This window comes from Hibiscus syriacus, unplaced genomic scaffold (genome assembly GCF_006381635.1).
Source record: "Hibiscus syriacus cultivar Baekdansim isolate YM2019G1 unplaced genomic scaffold, ASM638163v2 tig00111378_pilon, whole genome shotgun sequence".
Taxonomy (NCBI): domain Eukaryota; kingdom Viridiplantae; phylum Streptophyta; class Magnoliopsida; order Malvales; family Malvaceae; genus Hibiscus; species Hibiscus syriacus.
In genome coordinates, this window is record NW_024063074.1 from 73,188 (window position 1) to 93,434 (window position 20,247).

At 32.2% G+C, this 20,247-nt stretch overlaps 4 protein-coding genes across 4 annotated transcripts; 1 reads left to right on the forward strand and 3 right to left on the reverse strand.

Moving 5' to 3' along the window:
* Positions 1-2,202: 2,202 nt before the first annotated feature.
* LOC120159863 lies at positions 2,203-3,994 on the reverse strand. Its single transcript, XM_039170387.1, has 2 exons — positions 3,671-3,994; positions 2,203-2,520 (listed from the first exon to the last, which is right to left on the reverse strand). The coding sequence occupies exons 1-2, from the start codon at positions 3,827-3,829 to the stop codon at positions 2,353-2,355; spliced, it is 327 nt and encodes a 108-aa protein (XP_039026318.1). The 5' UTR covers positions 3,830-3,994; the 3' UTR covers positions 2,203-2,352.
* Positions 3,995-5,554: 1,560 nt separating this feature from the next.
* Positions 5,555-6,693, reverse strand: LOC120159865 (secoisolariciresinol dehydrogenase-like). Its single transcript, XM_039170389.1, has 2 exons — positions 6,628-6,693; positions 5,555-6,540 (listed from the first exon to the last, which is right to left on the reverse strand). The coding sequence occupies exons 1-2, from the start codon at positions 6,654-6,656 to the stop codon at positions 5,745-5,747; spliced, it is 825 nt and encodes a 274-aa protein (XP_039026320.1). The 5' UTR covers positions 6,657-6,693; the 3' UTR covers positions 5,555-5,744.
* Positions 6,694-15,684: 8,991 nt separating this feature from the next.
* LOC120159855 (secoisolariciresinol dehydrogenase-like) lies at positions 15,685-17,020 on the reverse strand. Its single transcript, XM_039170384.1, has 2 exons — positions 16,929-17,020; positions 15,685-16,641 (listed from the first exon to the last, which is right to left on the reverse strand). The coding sequence occupies exons 1-2, from the start codon at positions 16,958-16,960 to the stop codon at positions 15,903-15,905; spliced, it is 771 nt and encodes a 256-aa protein (XP_039026315.1). The 5' UTR covers positions 16,961-17,020; the 3' UTR covers positions 15,685-15,902.
* Positions 17,021-19,013: 1,993 nt separating this feature from the next.
* On the forward strand, positions 19,014-19,496 carry LOC120159871 (tropinone reductase-like 1). Its single transcript, XM_039170394.1, has one exon. The coding sequence runs from the start codon at positions 19,014-19,016 to the stop codon at positions 19,494-19,496; it is 483 nt and encodes a 160-aa protein (XP_039026325.1).
* Positions 19,497-20,247: the final 751 nt, after the last annotated feature.

Below are 20,247 nucleotides of genomic sequence, written 5' to 3' on the forward strand. Positions count from 1 at the left end.
TATTAATAATATAGTAATTAATTTTTTTTAAGAATTGAACAAAATAATGCTAAATTTTATAATTATGTTTTTTACATAAAAGAATTGTTCACCCCTATTAGATGTGATAAAATTTACTATGTGCATGCATTTTTATATTGTTTTATTTATTTATTTATTTATTGAATAGTATGAAATAATTATAAAATAATATATGTTTAGTTATTTTTCTTATCTTATATTATATATATATATATATATATATATATATATATATATATATATATATATATATATATATATATATATATATCCACCCTACAAACATTTGTTTAAACTCAAGACTTTAAAAAGAATAATACTATTTCATTACTAAGTTCACTCAATAGATTCATAATATATAGATTTTCTATGATTTTCTTTTTCTTTGCGGCTTTTAGTTGACCGAAAAAATAAGCATATAAAAAACCTAAGAGACTCTCGTTTAAAACAAATTATATATACATATATATATATATATTAAGTAAAACTCTTTTAGTTTTACATCTATTTAAGACTATTGGATGAGAGAAATTAAAGGTTAAGATTAACATTAAAAAATGAGAAGATATTCATTGGGGAAAAAGGAGTTAATCTTAGCCTTTGATTTTTCTCAATCCAATAATCCTAAAAATGTGTAAAACTAAAAGATTTATTCGAGTCAACTCGAATTATCAATTCGATTTTTGAATTTAAGTCAAGTTAAAATTTTAAAATTTCGTGTTACTCAAAAAACTGAAAATTTGACAGTTTTATGTTCTAGTCCCTTAATTCATCATTCCTTCAATTCCTCCTCCATTTGAAGTACATTTCTACCAAATTTGAACCGCATGTTCCTAAACCATCATAGAATACATATGTACTTTCAATTCATCCTTTTGATAACAATTTTTATTTTCCAATTTAGTCCCTCAATTTTTCATAATTTCGTTATTTATTCAATTCAATATCGGTATGATATTTATCTAAAGTAAAAGTCCAACTTAAACACTTAAAATCCCAAAACCTCAATTTTACCGACATAATCAAGATGCCATTGACAAGAATATAAAACTGGTTCTAGTACCTAATTTACAACTCGGGTATTAGGTAATGTACAATTAATTAATAATTAACCAATTACCCATTAGTTAATAAAGATTGAGTTCAAGGTCAGGAATGTTAGGGTGTGAAAATTCAATGTTAAATAGTTTAGAGTTAATTTTAAATAGATTTTACTTTGTACTTACCTCATATTAATAAAAAATTAAGTTCGAGTTGCTTACTTTTTTTATGGGCTAAATTCATTTGGCCTGTTTCATTTGGCTAAAGACCGAAAAGGGTTGGCAGTGGCATCAAAATATTTAGAGTGGAAGTTCGGCATCATTGAAGGCTGTTAAATCTAAAAACAGTCGCACGATACAAACGACCTCGATGATAAATGAATTGTTGTTATTTATTGAAGTTTAGAATTCGAGCAACAAGAATGTTAAGGACGTGAGCATTCAACATCAAATGGTTGAGAGTTATCTTTGAGCAGATATTGTCATGTGCTTACCTTATTTCAATAAAAAATATAAAAATAGTCGAAGTCTGAGTCTGAAAACCGTATCGGGGACTATGAGCTGTTGGAGTTTATAAATTAGGGTATAGATGTGGACCTCGTAAACTTAATGCCACTGGAACATAGTGGCGAATGCATATTTACTGTTCACACCATACATCTTTAATATTCACAACTTAAATCATGAAAGAACAAACATCTTTCATTTTATTGCCCTTCTTTATAATTAATTATAAGGCATCGAATTTAGTTCACTGCCACATTTCTGTTTCGAGTAAGTAATAGTTTTGAATAGGTTGAATAAATATTTTTATACCCTATTCATGAAAATTCTCAACGTCCCCCTTTGCGTTTATAAGGAATTTTTATATCAAAAACCCTAAATAAATAATTATTTAAAGAAATAATACTCTTCAAAAATTATTTGAAAGAATAATCCCCAAATCGTCTACATCGAACGCCTCGCGTCCTACAAACCGCGTGTTAAATCATTACACCCTCCAACATGCAAGATATATCTGTCGTGGGCAAACTTTTCAGATAAGCTAATAAAACAATTGGATAAAATGACATCGCGAGGTAACCTTTATGAAGCTTAACACTTTAAAACAAAGTAACTTGAAGCATTCATGACTAATTACAAGAGATATTAAAAGCTTCATGTAAGGTGTTGCAAGTCAACTGAAACAGTGATCATTCTGAAGCTACAAAAAAGAGGGAAGAAAGAAACAAGGTTTATAGACTTACACAGACCGCACAGTACTGATGTATTGGCATTTGATCCAACAATACTAGTCATCCAACATTGGTTGCTTCTCAGGTTCAGTTAAATGTTCAGTCAAAGAAAATGTAGAGCGATTGGTAACCTCATTTTCAGCCTTACACTGTAGCAGCTGCTCCTGAAGACTCCTCACTTGCCCATTCAATTTCTGAATATTTCTTTCTTGAGAAAGTATTATCTACAGTGAAGTTGACACAAAACAATTCTAATCAGTCACTTAAATACTCGGAGTTTGAGATGATTTATGCCATCCAAACATATAATGAAAATTTTCATTTCACTTCAAGCAACCATACCAGGAAAAACAATAAATGCAGCCTGGAAAATAAAATAAGCCAAATCTAAATTGGGAAAGGCCCTTTATTTTGGGTTATTTAATTAAGGCTTACGTTATGCTTTTATTTCTCTCCATAATTCTATTGATTATGTTTTTTTAATTTCAATTGATTTATTTTCCTTCCATGGTATAATTTATCCTGAAATTCCCTTCGATGAGTTTTATTATTCTACCATATCTGCATGGAAAAACAAGAATAAGGGAAAAGCCCTACTAAGGCAAACGATAATCCGATAAATCATCTGGTGAGTCGATCGCAAACAAGGGACCATAACAACAACATTGTTTGTTGTAATGAAAGAGCAAACAAAATATTATTCAATTTCAGGTAAAATTTCACTTGAGGTCCAAGGTTGATAAGGGCTCCACTAGTATTTTTCCCAATCCCCTCACTGTAGAATCTCATAGAAAACCCAATTAAACTCATTGTAGAAACTAAGAATTAAAAAGGGAGAGTTTTTTTTTTGGAACAAAGAAATACGTTCTCTTGTTTTTCTTATTTGAATACAAATGGTTATGCCTATTGAAATAGGTAGATTACAACAACAAGAGAGTCCTAATGTAAAATACAAACTTAGAGTCCTATTAGGAGTTAACCTACTACTCAGATAAGATATAGAATACAAGTTTACTAACTAGTAAAACATTAATTACAAGATCTTTAGAACTAATACGACTTGGCATCGAAGCTAAGAGTCATGGGACAAAGCAACCATATGAATCAAATAATAGAGATCATGAAGCACTTGAATTGATAATCAGTTTCAAAGACGGGAAGGTCCGATATGTGAAATGCATGAACCAAAAAATAGCAGCAACAACATGCCAATGCATGCGTGATCAAGTTCCAAACAACATTTCATGTTTGTAACACGGGAAAAACGAATAGCAAAGTGAATTAACAGAAAGTGAGAATCTAATTCATGTTTTGGATGAAAATAAAAGAAGGAAAAATGCATTAAGAAAGTAAGTAGATTGGGGAAAGCGAAACCTTTTCTTTAACGGAATCTTGGCGTTTAGAAACGTATTGGTCTTTAAGAGAAACTGTGGGAGTTGGCTCAATTTCTTCACCAAATTGCTGCTTCCATTCGAACTGAGAAGTGAAAACTATCACGAACACTAGAAAAACGATCAGCAAAGGTCTCGACATTGCTCACATCTGTTTAACCCAATCTCTTTCTACAACTTCACTCTGTTCGCCTTTGCGTATTCCGATAAATTGAAAACTCTGTTCCCAAGGATTTTATGACGGCGAGAAATTCACAACAAAACGATGAAGGAACGAACAGCCGCAGATCCGAGTAAGAGAGACGGAAGAAAGACGAATTCCTTTTAAAACTTGGTAATATAAAGCTGAAAGCTCTGTCAAGACAAATTGGTAATGTTAATTACCCAAAAACGATTGGGCTTTGGATGGAAAAAGGACTGATTTAATGGAGTACAAACTCGGCCCATTAGGAACAAGAAAAATATGTAGGAAGGAGGAACGGGAAGAAACGAACATAACTGGAAAATGGAAAATTTTGACATTAAACGTTAATACCCTAACATTTCTGATACTCGAATTCAAGACTTAAAGAAAAAAAAAAGATTGCTTTATTATCAAGATCACTCACTTCGTGCGGTTTCCCCCTCCAATCTACTTACTTTCTTAATGCATTTTTCCTTTTTTACTTACGGAAGTAGAAAGGAAAAGCCTCTAACTTCTCTGAAATACTTGGGAGTTAAAAATCAAGACTTTGTGAATGACAAAATGCAGGGTTTTGTTTCATTGTGGAATGGCCACCATATTTTAGTGTTGGTTAACCTTTGCACGATTTTGGTTTTAGTAACTTGTGAAGTAGAAAACTAGTATCAAAAGACAATTAACAAGAGCAACCAAAGTATAAAAGGAAAAATAAGGGCAATAGTTAAAAAAAATCGTACAAAAACAAAAATATTAAATTTAAAGATACGGAAAAAAATGAAATCTTCTCTTGAGAATGACATTCAACATCAGAATAACTCAGTAACCTTTAAAAAGCTAGTTGTCTCTGTCGAACGAAACGCTTTACAAAGTGATAAAGGAGTGAAGAGCGAACTAAACTATTTGACAAGTTATTTTGCTACACAATTCTGATCATATCGACAAATAACATTTTACTAAAGAAGGGATTTGACAATACTTGATCACCGACAAATTAATCAGAAAACGATTATCGTGAAGGTCATTGTGCAAGCACCAAAATGACTGCAATAGTATGCGAAAAACGTATAAAAAATATAAGGATCATGCCATTATAATAGAGAAAAACATGTCATAAATACCGGTGGTTATATATAAAAAAACAATTTACAACAACAGCTGATTATTGAATCAATCCCATTCAAAGTTGGGTAGCTTGAACAATGTTTTGAAAAATAAACGTGAAATCAGGCTGATGGTTGAACTTCACCTAATATCTTAATTAAATTTTATTAAGTTTCAAGCTCTGCCGTTGTCATTGCATATAAACTAAGAATTTTTAGTTACCTACATCCAGTTTTTTATTTAACATTTTCAACAATTTTAATTAGACGCAATCATACAAAACTTACATTAGTGTAAAAGATAGGGTTATTTTCTTTTGTCCATCTAAGGCACAAAATTCCAAATTTAAGTAATTTACTTTTTATTCTAGGGTAAATTACGTATTTAATATCTAAACTATTATTTTTGCTCTATTTTAATACATGGACTTTTAATTTTTTTCAAAATCATATCAAAAGTTTAGTTTTTGTTTCAGTTTAGTATTCCATTAAGTTTTGAAAAAATTGAAAATTTAAGTGTTAAAATAGAACAAAACTAATAGTTTATGTACTAAATGTGTTAAGTTTTTAACGGTGAGTTACTAGATGAAATAAAAACCGATAGTTTCACTACTCATATAAGTTGAACGGTACAACAATATGAAATTTGCATCGATGAAAAGCTAACATCAAAAGTACCGAGCGGTAATCACACCCAGACAACCCTCTATTATTGATCTATAGTTGTGGCAAGTTTATTTTGCTTACAGTAGAACATAGAACAAGGACAACACGGTTTATTCAGAAAGGATTGAGAGTCCCATCTTCCACGACTGATTGCTGAGGCTATACCCTCCATCAATTGGCAAGTTAACACCGCTCACATATTTAGCCTCATCACTCGCCAAATACAAGGCAGCATTTGCGAAGTCTTCGGGTTCCAACACGGTCCCTTTCAACACCGCCGAAACAGCAATCATCTCCTCCCCCTTCTTCTTGTCGAACAGTCCGAGTGTTTTCTGGAACAATGGGGTGGCAGTGGCATGAGGCGAAATGCAGTTCACTCTAATCCCATACTCACCTAGCTCCACCGCCAAGCTTTTAGTCAACCCCGCCACGGCGTGCTTCGATGACTTGTAGGGGTGCGGGTTGCCGTAGCTGATTTTCGAAGAAAGACTCGCGGTGAACAGGATGCAGCCTTTCTTGGCCGGAACCATGACCCTGGCTGCATACTTAGCACCCAAGAATCCACCCAACACATTCACGTCGTACACTCTTTTGAAGACCTCGGTGCTGGTGTCCGTCACTCTCACTTCATTGTCCCCCATGATCCCCGCATTGTTGAACATGATGTCGAGCTTCCCGTACTTGGAAACCGCCGTTTGCACGGCGTTTTCGACATCGGGTTCGCTCGTTACATCGCAGTGGACATAGCTGATATCTTCGGTTCCGAGCACTTGGCAAAGGTTGTGACCCAATTCGTCTTGAACATCGGCGATCACGACTTTGGCCCCGTGTTTGAGGAACAGCCTTGCTGTACACTCTCCTAGGCCACTGGCGCCACCGGTTATCACTGCCACCTTACCATCTAACCTGTTTCAAAGACAAAAACTCAAGGTTTAAACGCAGATTCATTGAGAAATGAAATACGAAAAGTTTGCGGAGCCGTATGATTTTTACCTCTTGGTCACTGAGGACTCGGCGCTCATTTTTATTCTCTGGGAATTTGCCTGTTTTGATCGCAAATACTCGAGGATTGTGTGCTTCAGCTCTCTGTTTTATGATCTTTTATAGCTCCACAGAAAGCAACCGTATCCTGAAAAATCAACAAGGGTGACTGCACCGCGTTTGGACTCTTTCATTATAAAATAAATTGCGTTCAGAATCCTCCATTTCAGTCAACTTCGAAGGACGATGATTGAAAATATTGTATTATTTTTATATATTTATAAAAATAAATTATTAATGTCAGATATTTATAAATTTATTTTTATATTTATATAATATTTTTTATAGTGTTGGTAAAATTAGTCCAATAATTTTGGCGTAATAATTATTTAGGTTTTTAGGGTAATTCAAAAATTATTTAGCAATTTAAGATATTTATTACAATGATTTGGAACTCGTCACATAGATATAACGAATTTTAATAAAATATATTTTTTATTAGAATTTGTTATCTCGATGTGATAGATTTAAATAAATATATATATATATTTTTTAAACTCGTCACCTCCACATAATTAGTTCGTCTTTCATTATAATAAATGTCATATATCCTAAAATAAACTTTAAATTATCCTAACATACTAAATAAATTATCCTTATTGCACTCATCTTACCTTCACCCCATCTCTTAATAATATGATCAGAATTCGATCCCCATGAAAAATGAAGAATATTTTATTCTTAATTGTTTATCTCTTTGCAAAGTATCTATATATTATAATATTTTTGATAAATTATAATTTAATCATAATCCTATCTAAAGGTGACGGAAAAATGATTTTACTGAAAAGAAGAGAAGTAATCTTAATAAGTTTAGAACTTGTGACCTAAAGAAATACGAGGGAACAAAACTTAGTAGCTTAACCAATTAGCTAAATGTGCTTACTAGTTACTATAATAATTATAATATTTTTTGATATAGATAGTGCCATTAGATTTATTAAAAAGAAAATTCAAAAATTATAATTAAGTTCATAAACTAAATACATAATTAGAATATTTCTTATAACTATTGACACAATAAACTAGCCACTCCATATCATTCAAGGACCATATAAAGAAAATGTTAAAACCCATCCCAAAAAACTCAAACAAAAGACTGAGACGAACAAATTTGACAATTCTGGCAAACGAACCACAACAGGGGATTAATCTACTGAAAGACCACCGAAAAATGCAAATCAGAATCGAACGTCGTGAGGAAACTATCTACGAACACAAATCACGTATCCAAATCCAATCCAAGTGTCCAAAAAAAATCAATAGAATAATATATATGCGTAATCATTAGAAATTAAAATACAAATAAATAAATATGAGACATAAAAAATTAAATAAGGAATAAGGAGTGCATGCGATAAATAATCAACATTATTATTTCTTTTTTGAGGTAAAAATAATAATCAACATTAAAAACTAGTACCACCTCATATTGAAATAAAAAAAAAGAGTGACGGCGGAAGGAAAATGACGCTAGGGTTTTAATAATTATAATATTTAAGTTTATGAATTATTGACCATTTGTATAATATAATATAATTCGATTTTTATTTATTTAATTTCTTTGTTAACTCTTAATAACTTAATACATAGTAGGATGACAAATGGTTATAATGTCATGAATTCCACACGACGCCCACTATAATTAGAGTGTAGATGGATATAAGTTTAGTGCGTAGTGGGCGAGTGTGGATGTCAAAAGTCATACCCGTCGTGGATAGTGAGTAGGTGATGAGTTTGAGAACTTATCTGCCCCGTATCCGTCCGCTCACTGATTACTCATGGTATAAATTTTAAAGCATTATGAATTGACTTAATTACCTCATCTATACATGAAATATATCAAATTCTCAGTTTTATAATAATGTTTTAAAATTCTCGATTTCATATATGATGTTTACTATTGTTAATAGATTCACTCACTTTCGTCACAAAAAGTGACATGAAACTCTTTGACCACTGATAAAAATGACACGTGACACTTTAAAAAAATATTTAAAAAAAAACACATTTCCTCTATATTTCGACAAAAACATATAATACATACTTATACAGACGGGTGTTAATTTAAGAATGTACCCACATAGATGTCTACTCATTTAAAAAATTTATTCATCATAAGAAGTGAGTAGATAATAAATAAAAAAAGTAGGTGGATATAAGAATAAAAAAGAAATATCCACACCCGTCCTACTCTTTTTACCATCTACTTGTCCTACCCTTTTACCATCCCTAATACATAGTATTGGTACTTGGTCATATCTGACCAAAAAGAATCTCTGCATTATTAAACGTAACTACAGATAACTATATGATAATGAGAAAATAGAAGTCCAACAACCGCAAATTATTGGGAGTTTTAAGTCAATTCAAAGATGGCTAGCTTGAATAATGTTTTTATAATATAAGCATGAGATCAGGCCTAGGGCTGAACTTCAACTGATCTGAAACATAACGTGTTAAGATTCGCTTCAAAATTTTTTTATCTTTATTTCCTTATTTCTTTCTCTTTTAATTTAAAAGTAGGAATAGTTGTTTTTCTAGAGATCACATAGTATCAATAACTATAACAAAATTATTAAATATTTATTGTCAAATAATAATAAAAATATTTATAACATATAAATCACCTTAATTTAATAATAATAATAATAATAATAATAATAAAAAGATAGTTGCTTTGCCATCTGACTAGGAAGATGTGACAGGTAGACTAGGTTATTGTACTAGATGAATTTAGAAAATGATAAATAACATCATTTTTTTACTTAACTATATTATCTCTTTTCTATTTTACGTATTGTATTTTTAAATTTTCTAGTTTACTCATTAAAATTTTGAATCGCTCATGTTTTAATCATCCCAACTTATTTTATTATTATTTCAATATGCCATGATTTTTTTTTTATTATTTAATATAAAATAAAAGAAAATATAAAATAAAAATAGCATGTGGCCAGACACACCGTCGACCGCCGTCGACCTTCGTAGATTGTGCCCATTCGGTCTCAAATTTCATGGGTCGATTTGTGATCTCGAACCCTTGAGTCTGAATATATTGGTTGTTTCATCGAAAAATTTCCCAAAACCCGTGAATCTTGATTGAAACATTTTGTCTTCCTCACTTTCAATCCCCAATTCATAGACTTCGGAGCAAGTTGGAACAAAATGAAGGTCGGATTCAGACTCAAAGTGTCAAGGCGAAGCGACCCATGAAATTTGAGACCAAACGACCACCATTTACTGTAGTCAACAGAGACCGACGGTGGTATCTGACTACCTTATGTTTTTATTTTATATTTTAACTTATTTTTATATAAAATAATAATAAAAAATGCTACATCATACAAAAATAATAATAAAATAATTTAGAGTAATCAAAATAAGAGCAATTTGAAAGTTCAAGAAGTAAATTAGAAAAATTGAAAGTAGGGTGAGTAAAATAGGAGAGAGAATATAATTCAGTGAGGAATCATGTAATTTACCCTTTAGAAATTTTTAATATACTCTTCAAAGTTTGAATATATACAAATATTGGTATTATTTTAAAATATATATTTTATTTTTATAAAATTAAGTTTTCACGTTATATTTCATTTAAAATTTTGATCTATCCTTTAATTTATATTTTATTTTATCATTAAAGATCGAGTTAACAAAACAAAATAAAGTATTTTTTGGCCCTTTCCAACAACTGAATGGATTGAGTAGCATTATTGTGTTGCCAACGGAAATAACTGGAAGTAGGGGGTCCTTAATTTATAATTGGACCAATTTCGTAATAATGTATTTGACGGAGTAATTTCCACCCTTCGATCTCCACAAATTTAGCTTTGGCAAAATCTTAGCCTTCCATTTTATTTTGTATTCATTATTAAATTCCTTTACCCCACCGATTGATAGAGAGAAAATGTTAAATCATTTTTCACTAATTGATGATTTTAAAAAAAATATTTATTACAAATATTAAATACAATAAATAATATTATTTTTCATAAAAACTTAATATTATTATTTTTAAAATATTAAAATAATTTATTTATTATTAAAATATTATTAGATTAATATTAAATACATAAATAAGATTATTCATTATTAATAATTTAATAATATTATTTCTATGAAATTAATAAATAATATAAATTTTATTAATAATTTATTATATATTATTAAAATAAAAATATAATATCTTTTATTATTATAATATAATTGATTTTTTATTATAATATTATATTATTACTAATATTAATATATATATATATATATATATTATAAATATTTTAATAATTAATATTTTGATTAAAATGATATTAAACTATTTTATTAATATTGAATTCATAAAATAAAATTATTTTTGAGTATTTATTCTTTTGAAGTGAAAAGTTTAGAAAATAACTTTCGGAAAATTAGACCGTAAGTCATTTTCTAGAAAATACAAAGGAAATTATGTTGACCTGAAAAATATTTTACGTTGATCAACCAATTTTCTCCAACCAAACACCGAAAAATGAGGAAAATGTTTTCCAGAAAATGTTTTAAGTGAAACAAATAGATCCTATATTCATTTTCATTTTTACTCCCACACTGTAGTCGAATGTCTATACTGAGCAAAAACATAGAGTAAGGTATATTCATTTACGTAATATTGAGACCGATGTTAGATGTAAAGTTATGATAACAACTCGTAGATTAACATAATGAATAAATATGATTGTTTGTTATTAGTATTAGATTTATTTCTCATAGATCCTATCAGACGTCATGTCAAAGATTTATTGATAGCTGGAGATTATAAATTTCTGGAAACTTTGCTCGACGAGGAATTTCAGACATAGGATTTGATTTTTGAAGATATAAACCGGAGGCTTTGATCTCTTGAGGTATAACACATTGTGTAACACCCCAATTTAGGGGTTAAATATAAGAAATTATAAAGTGGTGAATTTAATTAGTATTTTTAGAAGAAATTGGGGATTAAATTGTAAAATTTCAAAGTTGGCAGACTGTTTTAAGAAGTGCAGAAAGTTTAGTGACTAAACTCATAGTTTACCCATTTTTATTAGGGATGAATTATAAACCCCATTTGTCGTGCCCAGTTTCCAGTTTTCCTCTTCCCCTCAATCCCTCTTTCAACTCCGATCTACTCGCCGTCTGACCTCCGATCGACGAGCCAAAACCACCATCGTGTTCGTTGTCGAGCGAGGAACAAAACCCCTCAAACCTTTCATCGTGAATCGTCGCCGTTCGTCGTTAATTTCAGTCGGAAGTATCGTCGGTAATAACTCGATTTCAATTGGTTTTTCGTCAATTCACGACGATCCGATGATCCGTTTACGAGACCTCCCGCACTATCGTGTTCCTTGCATCGTTTCGAGTCTGCCGGTGTCATCCTTGGTCTCCGTCGACTGCGGCGCGTGAGGAGGTGAAGCGGTCAAAGTTTCCGATTCGTTGAAATCGAGCTCTCCGCCGTTCAAAAATTTGAACCGAGCTTTGTAAGTATCTCGAAATCGCTTAAAATAATTTTTAGGAATATTTCAGTGAATTTTCCGACATCAGGGTACTGTTCACACGCTCCCACGCTCCGCCACTTTGCGTGGGGAAGAAAAAAATGACCGGTTTGACCGGTTTTGCTCCTATTTTGACCGGTTTGACCGGTCATAACCCGACCCGGTAGACCCGTTGACTGGCGTTGACCATTGTTGACTGGCTTTGACCGGGCATTAAATGACATTTGACTTTGACAGAGTATACCTATCCTGACATTTTTCGACGTTCCAAATCCGATTCCGCAGTCCGTTTTTCAAAATTTGAACCCAAAGGCCTCGAAATTTCCGGTCAAACCCGTTGACTTTGATTTTGACCGAAAATTCTAAATTTCCGAAAAATCATATTTTATGCTTTCGACGTCATGAATCCGAATCTGAAGTCCGTTTCGCCAAATTCGAACCCAGTAAGCTGTTTTTCACTGATTTATCACCCGATTCGACTCATTTATCGTAATCAGGCTCCGTTTTTTATATAATTTATGTTAATATGTATATGAGGAATTATTGGAAGTTGAATTGAAGATCAAAGGCGTTTGAATGGAATTTTTATGGTCGATCAGTATTGCACGAAAATCGATGTAATATTTTACTACCTCTTTATGCTTTATAGAACATGTGAATATTGGTAAATGCATGATTAAGATAATGTTGGTCTCTTTTGTGTAGTTAATTAGTTTCTACACTCAATCTGAATACGATAAAAGGGTTCAGTAATTGATTATGGTTCAGAAGATTTTTATAAGAAATTGAGGGATTGTTAGAATTAAATTATAAGTTTTGTGCTTAGTGATAAAGAAATCACCATGGATTTGTAACTTATAGTTTATTTTATCAAAGGTTAAATGTTAAAGGTACTTGGATGGTTAATTATGATAATACTCTGGTAGGGTAAAATTACGAAAATACCCTTAAGTTGTAAGATGTCAAGAATTATCCCTGGAAGTTGATTAATAACTCTGAAAAGATATATTGATATGATAAAACTACATATGTGCTTAAGAAATGCTAGATTTTGCTTACGAAATACGGATAACCGATTTTTAACCCCTAGAGGGTTTGTGCAAGATATTAGAATTCTATTAAAGAATCATTTCAAGATAAGAGAATGTTCGCGAAAGCAATTGATCATAGGATCTCTAAATTATAATTATTTTCGTTAAGAGCCAATATTGAAATTATCTGGTTAAGAAATTACGGAAATGCCCTTGAGAGGTAAAATAGTCCTAGTTAACCCTGAATGAGAAAATACTTTGAGGATTCGTACTTAACTCGATTAAGTACGGATTTGATTGTTAAGATCCTGACTTAGTTCAAGAAAATTCCTGATTTTCCGTTTGTAAAATCTGAGAAGACACTTGACCCAGAAATATCCGAGTTATGAGTAAATACCTGAAGAATAATTTATCGGGGTGTTCTGTTGTCATAATTGTTCGAAAGGACTGAAATAAATGATAAGATTGAATTTAATAGTAAGATCGGACGGAAGGAAATGATTTAAATACGTTGAATCTGTAAAATGACCAAAATACCCCTGTAATGGAAATGATCCTAGAATATCACCAAGCTCAGGAATGATTGGATATCCTTGAGCTCTGAAGTGAATGGAATAAAACTGAATACCAAAATTACCAAAATAACCTTATGGCCTAAACTAAGTAAATGTTTTGGATTAATTAAGGAATCCAAATAAGCATAGGTACTAGACTACCTTTAAAAGTAATGGAAAAATAATTTAAGTGAGTAGATCAACCCTAAAGCTATGTCAATACCTGAATGACATATATATTACTGGAATACATATTCGTCCTCTCAAGTTTGGCTCGATGACAAATTTTGGAAGTATTTAGCTCAGCTCAACTCTAGATCGCATTCAGTACTAGGAATTGGACGTTTGTTCGACAAATCAACCATGAAGACCAAATTGAATGGAACGGAAGTACAACATGTATCTAAAATTTAGTAACGTCTAAATTACTCTGAAAAACCCAAAAGTAACTGGAATGGACTTGACTGCTAAATAAGCCAAGTAACCTTAATGATTGAGGATTAAGTAAGTGAATTGGATAAGTCTGGAAATTCTGATGAGTTTATAAGATGTACCGTCCTTATGAAATATGAACTAAAAATCAAGCACGTCAGTATTTCATGATATCGTGGAAGCTTGGAAATGAAATAAAGATCATTGGAAGATCTATTCAGCGATAATTCTGAAGATGATTTATGAACAAGAATTTGTGGTATTAAAAAGTAAATACACTGGAAGGGAAATGAATTGACCAGTGGACATAAATTGTTAAGGTTCTGAATCTTCGTTCTCAAGTTGTTCGATTATCCGATCAATTGACATGGATGTAAAGGATTCTGAATACCCTTCTGATTACGTACAATTTCTGAAAATTGTCCGAATAAGATATGATCCTGATAATTCACATTCTGAATAACTGATGATTCCGTCAGTTATTGAACTTTTTACAATAGTGATTCTAAATTCCGACATTCTATCGGTATACTAAAAATTCGTGTTTCTCTATTTGCTAAGATTATCCAGTACCTCTGAATAATATTTGTAAACTCTGGTGTGTTCCCTAATCATATAATTATTTTATCTGATTTCCGACTTGAATTCTGTTCTGATACATGACATGAATTCTGTTCTGATTTCTAATCTGGATTCTGTTCTGATATCTGTTCTGAATTCTATTTTGATTTCTGATATCTCCGTTTAATGACGGAAAAATGTTTTAATTGGGGGGTATTGTTGAAGGAAGAAGTTCTGCAGGTTCCTCGGCTTTGTGCTCAGGGCCTTATATGATGTGTTGGGTTGGTGTATGGTTTTGGGGAACCTACACATTATGTTGTGTTGGGATGGGGGTATATATATATATGTTTTAAAAAGATCTAAAAAGTTACATGGTTTTTTTGGGAACACACTAGATAACTTATTATGATCTCATGAACTTAGTCATCCGAAATATTTCTCTGAAACGAAAGCTCATTGTCCGTTACCACCTGAAATATCGGTAGGATCTCTACTCAGCATAAAAATCTGTAAATGTTCGGAAACAATAAGGAAATATATATTTATCTGTATCTGCACTTTCATCAGCATCATCTGGTAGTTCTGTATTACTGGGGTTTCCGAAGCTCACTCTATTAGGGGGCATCATCGGTAGGATCTGCGCGTTGTTTTCAGAGTAAGGTACATGTGATTAGGGGGCATGTAATTGTATTTTGTTTTATATACGAGTCTGAAAATCTGTTTTATTTTTTAAATAGTGGCAAATGATTTTATAAGTTTACATGTTCTGATAAAAGGTTTTAAAATTTCCGCTATTTTTACAGTGGGCTGCTCCGGTGGCCCTAATGTGACACCTCGGATCGGATCGGGTTACCCGCATCGGTCTGAGAGGGTTACACATTGCCATTCAAAGGGTCAATGTTGTTTAAATTTTGATTTGTCATATAATACAAAGAGAGTTAAATCACATTATAACATGATTTTGTATTGCATGTATTGAAGCAAGTTATTAGAGCTTTTGCATCCATCACAAAATGCGGGAGAAAGCAGAGTAAACATAGCTTACATGGATACATGCATCCACCAAGTTGGCCACACAAAATTGTAAATCCTTAACCACAATTCATTAGCAAGAGCGTAGAATATTCGTGTTAACAAAACGATTATTCAGGTAAAAGGTCTTTGAGTCCAGATTTCCATGTTTGATTGTTGAGACTATAGCCTCCGTCGACCGGTAGATCGACTCCGTTCAGATACTTGGCGTCGTCACTTGCGAGAAACAGTGCGGCCTGTGCAACATCACTCGGTTCCAATACGGCTCCTCTCAGTACTCCGGCCGCAGATAACATCTCCTCTACCTTTTCCAAGTTCGAAATCCCCGAGGCCTTTTGAAACGACGGAGTAACAATTGCATAAGGAGAAATGCAATTAACTCTAATCCCATGCTCACCTAACTCCACGGCTAAGCTTTGGGTCAACCCCACAACAGCATGCTTTGATGTGGTGTATGCATGTGAAAGTCCCATGTACACCTTCGAAACTATACTGGCGGTGAAGAGAATGCACCCTTTCTTGGCGGGTACCATGACCCTAGCGGCATGCTTAGCCCCCAAGAATCCGCCCAACACGTTCACATCGAATACCCTCTTGAACATGATGTCGAGCTTTCCGTACTTTGAGATCGCGAGGTCCACGGCATTTCGAACATCTGATTCGGATGTTACATCACAGTGGATGTAGCTGATGGTTTCCGGGGTTCCGAGGTGTTTGCATAGGGATTGGCCTAATTCGTCTTGGATATCAGCAACTAAAACCTTGGCTCCATGTTTTATGAACAACCTGGTTGTGCTCTCTCCGATGCCACTAGCGCCACCGGTAATCAACGCTACCTTACCTTCCAGTCTGCACCAAAGAAACAGTGGTTTATACCACGGTATTAAATTGTGGCCGCAACGTAATGTAGTGATCACATCGTAACATTTTTCGATCTCACCACGAATACCACAAATCACATCTACAACATAAAAACATAATTGTTTTTTGAAAATAAATCAAGTCGTAACGTTTACAACATCTTCAACTACGACAATAGCAGTTTAATACTATGATTTACAGAACACAAAATCTTATGCTTTTTCCCCTTCTTATTAACACAGGAAATTGAATTTGAGGGAATCGAAACAATTTACCTCTTGGCCACCGAAGAGTCTGAATTCATCATAGCTTCCCAAATATGAAATTTTTGTTGACTTTTTTTGTGTTACAGTGTTCACTTTCGTTGCTGTTTGGTTTATTAAGCTCAGATAGCGTGTCTGTATGAAATATGTTAATTTACTTAGAAAAAGGCTTAATATACCATAAGGTACCATGGTTTGTTACTTTTATAAATATGGTACCTGCTTTTTTGATTTGATACCTAAATTTATCGAATGTTATAAATTTGGTACTTGAATTGTTACTTTTACAAATATGGTTCACGTGTTTTCTTTTTAACTAATTTAATACTTATATTTATTAAATATTACACCTTTGGCCCCTATATTTATTAAATCAATGTCTAGTATTTAAACGTATAATGTCGATTACATATTACTAAAACTTACTTAATTTTAAAATTTATTTATTTATTATTTTTAATTTAATTAATATAGATTATTTTACATGATGTTTCACAAATACAAATGTCAAACATGTAATGTTTGATAAATATAGATACTAAAATTATTGAAAGAAAAATATGGGTACTATATTCATAAAAGTGAGAAATCTAAGTACTAAATGGTACGTAAACCTTTGAAAGATATGTTTCTTTTTCTGTTGTGTGGTTCATATTTGTTTGAAAACAGACGTTTTGGTTCTTTCTTCTTTGTAATTGTCATACATATTTGTACAATATTTGGATAAGCGAACGAATCGTTTCGTGTATTTAGTAGTGACGGATTTAGAAATTAAAAAATGTGAATATAAAATTTTAATATTTTAATTTCTAGAAAATTTGGATATGCAAAATTCCTTTTTCTTTAATACATTAAATTAAATTTTGTAATTTTCTCAAAATAATGAATACGCAATTGTCCTATAGAAACTGCATAGATCCGTCCCCTTTAGTTATTTATTATTAGCCATACATAATATTGAGGAAAAAAATCCAATCCCATATTATTGAGAGAGTTTATTCAAAATGAAAGTTTTTTTAATAGTAAGGTATAAGATAATATATGTTTACTTTTTTTAATTAATTAATAATCTACACATATCCCACATACATAACTATTTGAACTTAAGATCTCCAGAAATAATAATATTTTCTTTTATTAAGTAACTTGAATTATGTTTACTAGGGATAATTATCCCGCTTAAGCAGGGGATTTATACATATTTTAAAGGAATTATTTCCTTAAATATAATAACATTAATTTTATAAATATTTTTATATGACATATTATAGTTTTTGGCTTAACGGATAAAAAGTATATACTTTTCAAAATAATAAAGTCTTTTTGAAATTCACATCTAATTGAATTATTTACTTTAAAACTTATATATCAATTAAGTTTTTTACTAATAAAATTTATTTTTTATTATTATTTTGACTAAAAAATTAATTAAACCCCTTTGTGCTTGTTTTTTTTTCTTCATTGGAATGATCCTCTGGATAGTTTAGTTTTGTGCTAAGAGAATCAAGCCCCTAAAGTAGCTGAATTATAACAAAATTAAATAATCACTGTATTTGTTTCCGGAAGATTTCTTCTTCACCACCTCGACATCCAACGATGATGATGATACCTGCAAATCGATGCTAGAAAACAAAATTGTAATTCTAGTTAAAAAAAAATGATCACAAAATTTTTAATGCACTTATGCTTACGATGTTGGAAAATATTCGATGTTGGAAAATTTTTAATGCCCGCCGGCAAAGGAAGCTTGGAAACAATTGATTCGGCCTGAAAAACTTACGGAATTCCTCACAATGAACACAAAAGATTGGATACTGATAAATCTCGAGAAGCCAAATTACTTTGCAAGAAATGAGGAGATCTGGGACCTGCTGTATGGTGCAATAACCTGGTCGATTTGGAAACATCGAAACCAATATATTTTTGAACCGGACAAGTTAGGACAGGAAACCATCCTTGCACAAGGCAAAAGGATACAAATGGAAGGAATCCGAGCATTGGAGGCAGCAATCAAAGCAAGTAACCCCGAGCTACTAAAACCAACTAGGACCATCCGATGGGAACCCCCTCCGAACACCTAGGTAAAAGTGAACACGGATGGAGCAAGAGAAACACAAAATGGATACACAACATGTACAACAATGCCGATGTGTCGACAAGCTCGGTGAAAACGTTAGTTTCATCCATTGCGATGTGTCGAACGAAGACGATATCTGCAATCTGATCTATGCCACCGTCTTGAGACACGGAAAACTGGACATCATGTACAACAATGCAGGCATCATGGACGTGCCGACAATCGGAGGGGCATTGGATGCTAAAAGATCAGACCTGGAAAAAATTTTTGAGGTCAACTTGATGGGTGCTTTCCTTGGAGCCAAGCATGCGGCAAGGGTGATGATCGCTCAACGCAAAGGATGTATTCTCTTCACTGCCAGTGCTTGCACTTGTATTGCAGGGCTTGCGTCCCACAACTACTCTCCAACAAAGTATGCAATTCTGGGGCTGGTTAAGAACTTGACGCCTGATTTGGAGCAATACGGCGTACGGGTGAACTGTGTCCGCCTTACGCCATCGTAACGAGCTTTCCGGGGATTACCAAAGAACAGAGACCGATTGTGGAACAAAATTAATTGCTTGAAGGATTGATCCCTTCTTCGCAAGGATTGATCCATGTGATTATAACAGTCATTGGATCAATCGACATCATAAAAAGGATATATCCATTTTAAGGAAAGTCAAAAACGATCAATCCGTTATTACGAAGGATAGATCCTTTGATAATAAGGATCCATCCCTTTACTTGAAGGATTGATTCTTTAGCTTGAAACGATCAAATATTCAAAAAAAACTATCATTTTCATAAAAATATCGATCGTGTCATAAATGCTTTGTATCTTTGTAGGTAGCAACTCTCTTGTATTCCTAACAGCTCCTAACAACTAGAATTCATAGAGAGGATATAAAATCATGCTCATATTATCTCAGTAACAAAAAGAAAGATTATTGAAAGCACATACCAACATTAAGGAGTTTAGTAGAGTTTAATTGTTGTATTTTTCATTATAAAACACTTGTGAACTTCATTGTTAATGTTTATCAAGTATACTTTGGGTGAAAGTTTAATTTGTGCAAATATATTTGCTTAGTGAATTTTTTATTTTGTTTGTTAAATTTCTAATTACTCTTCATGAGAGAGTCCGTTTAAGGCTTTTGGGTATAAACCTTGAGAAAATTTGTAAGGTTATATATTATTTTTAAATATAAGCAAATTTAGCGAATTTGAGAAATTATTAGTGTGAATAATTAATGTAGTGGATGCACACTTGGT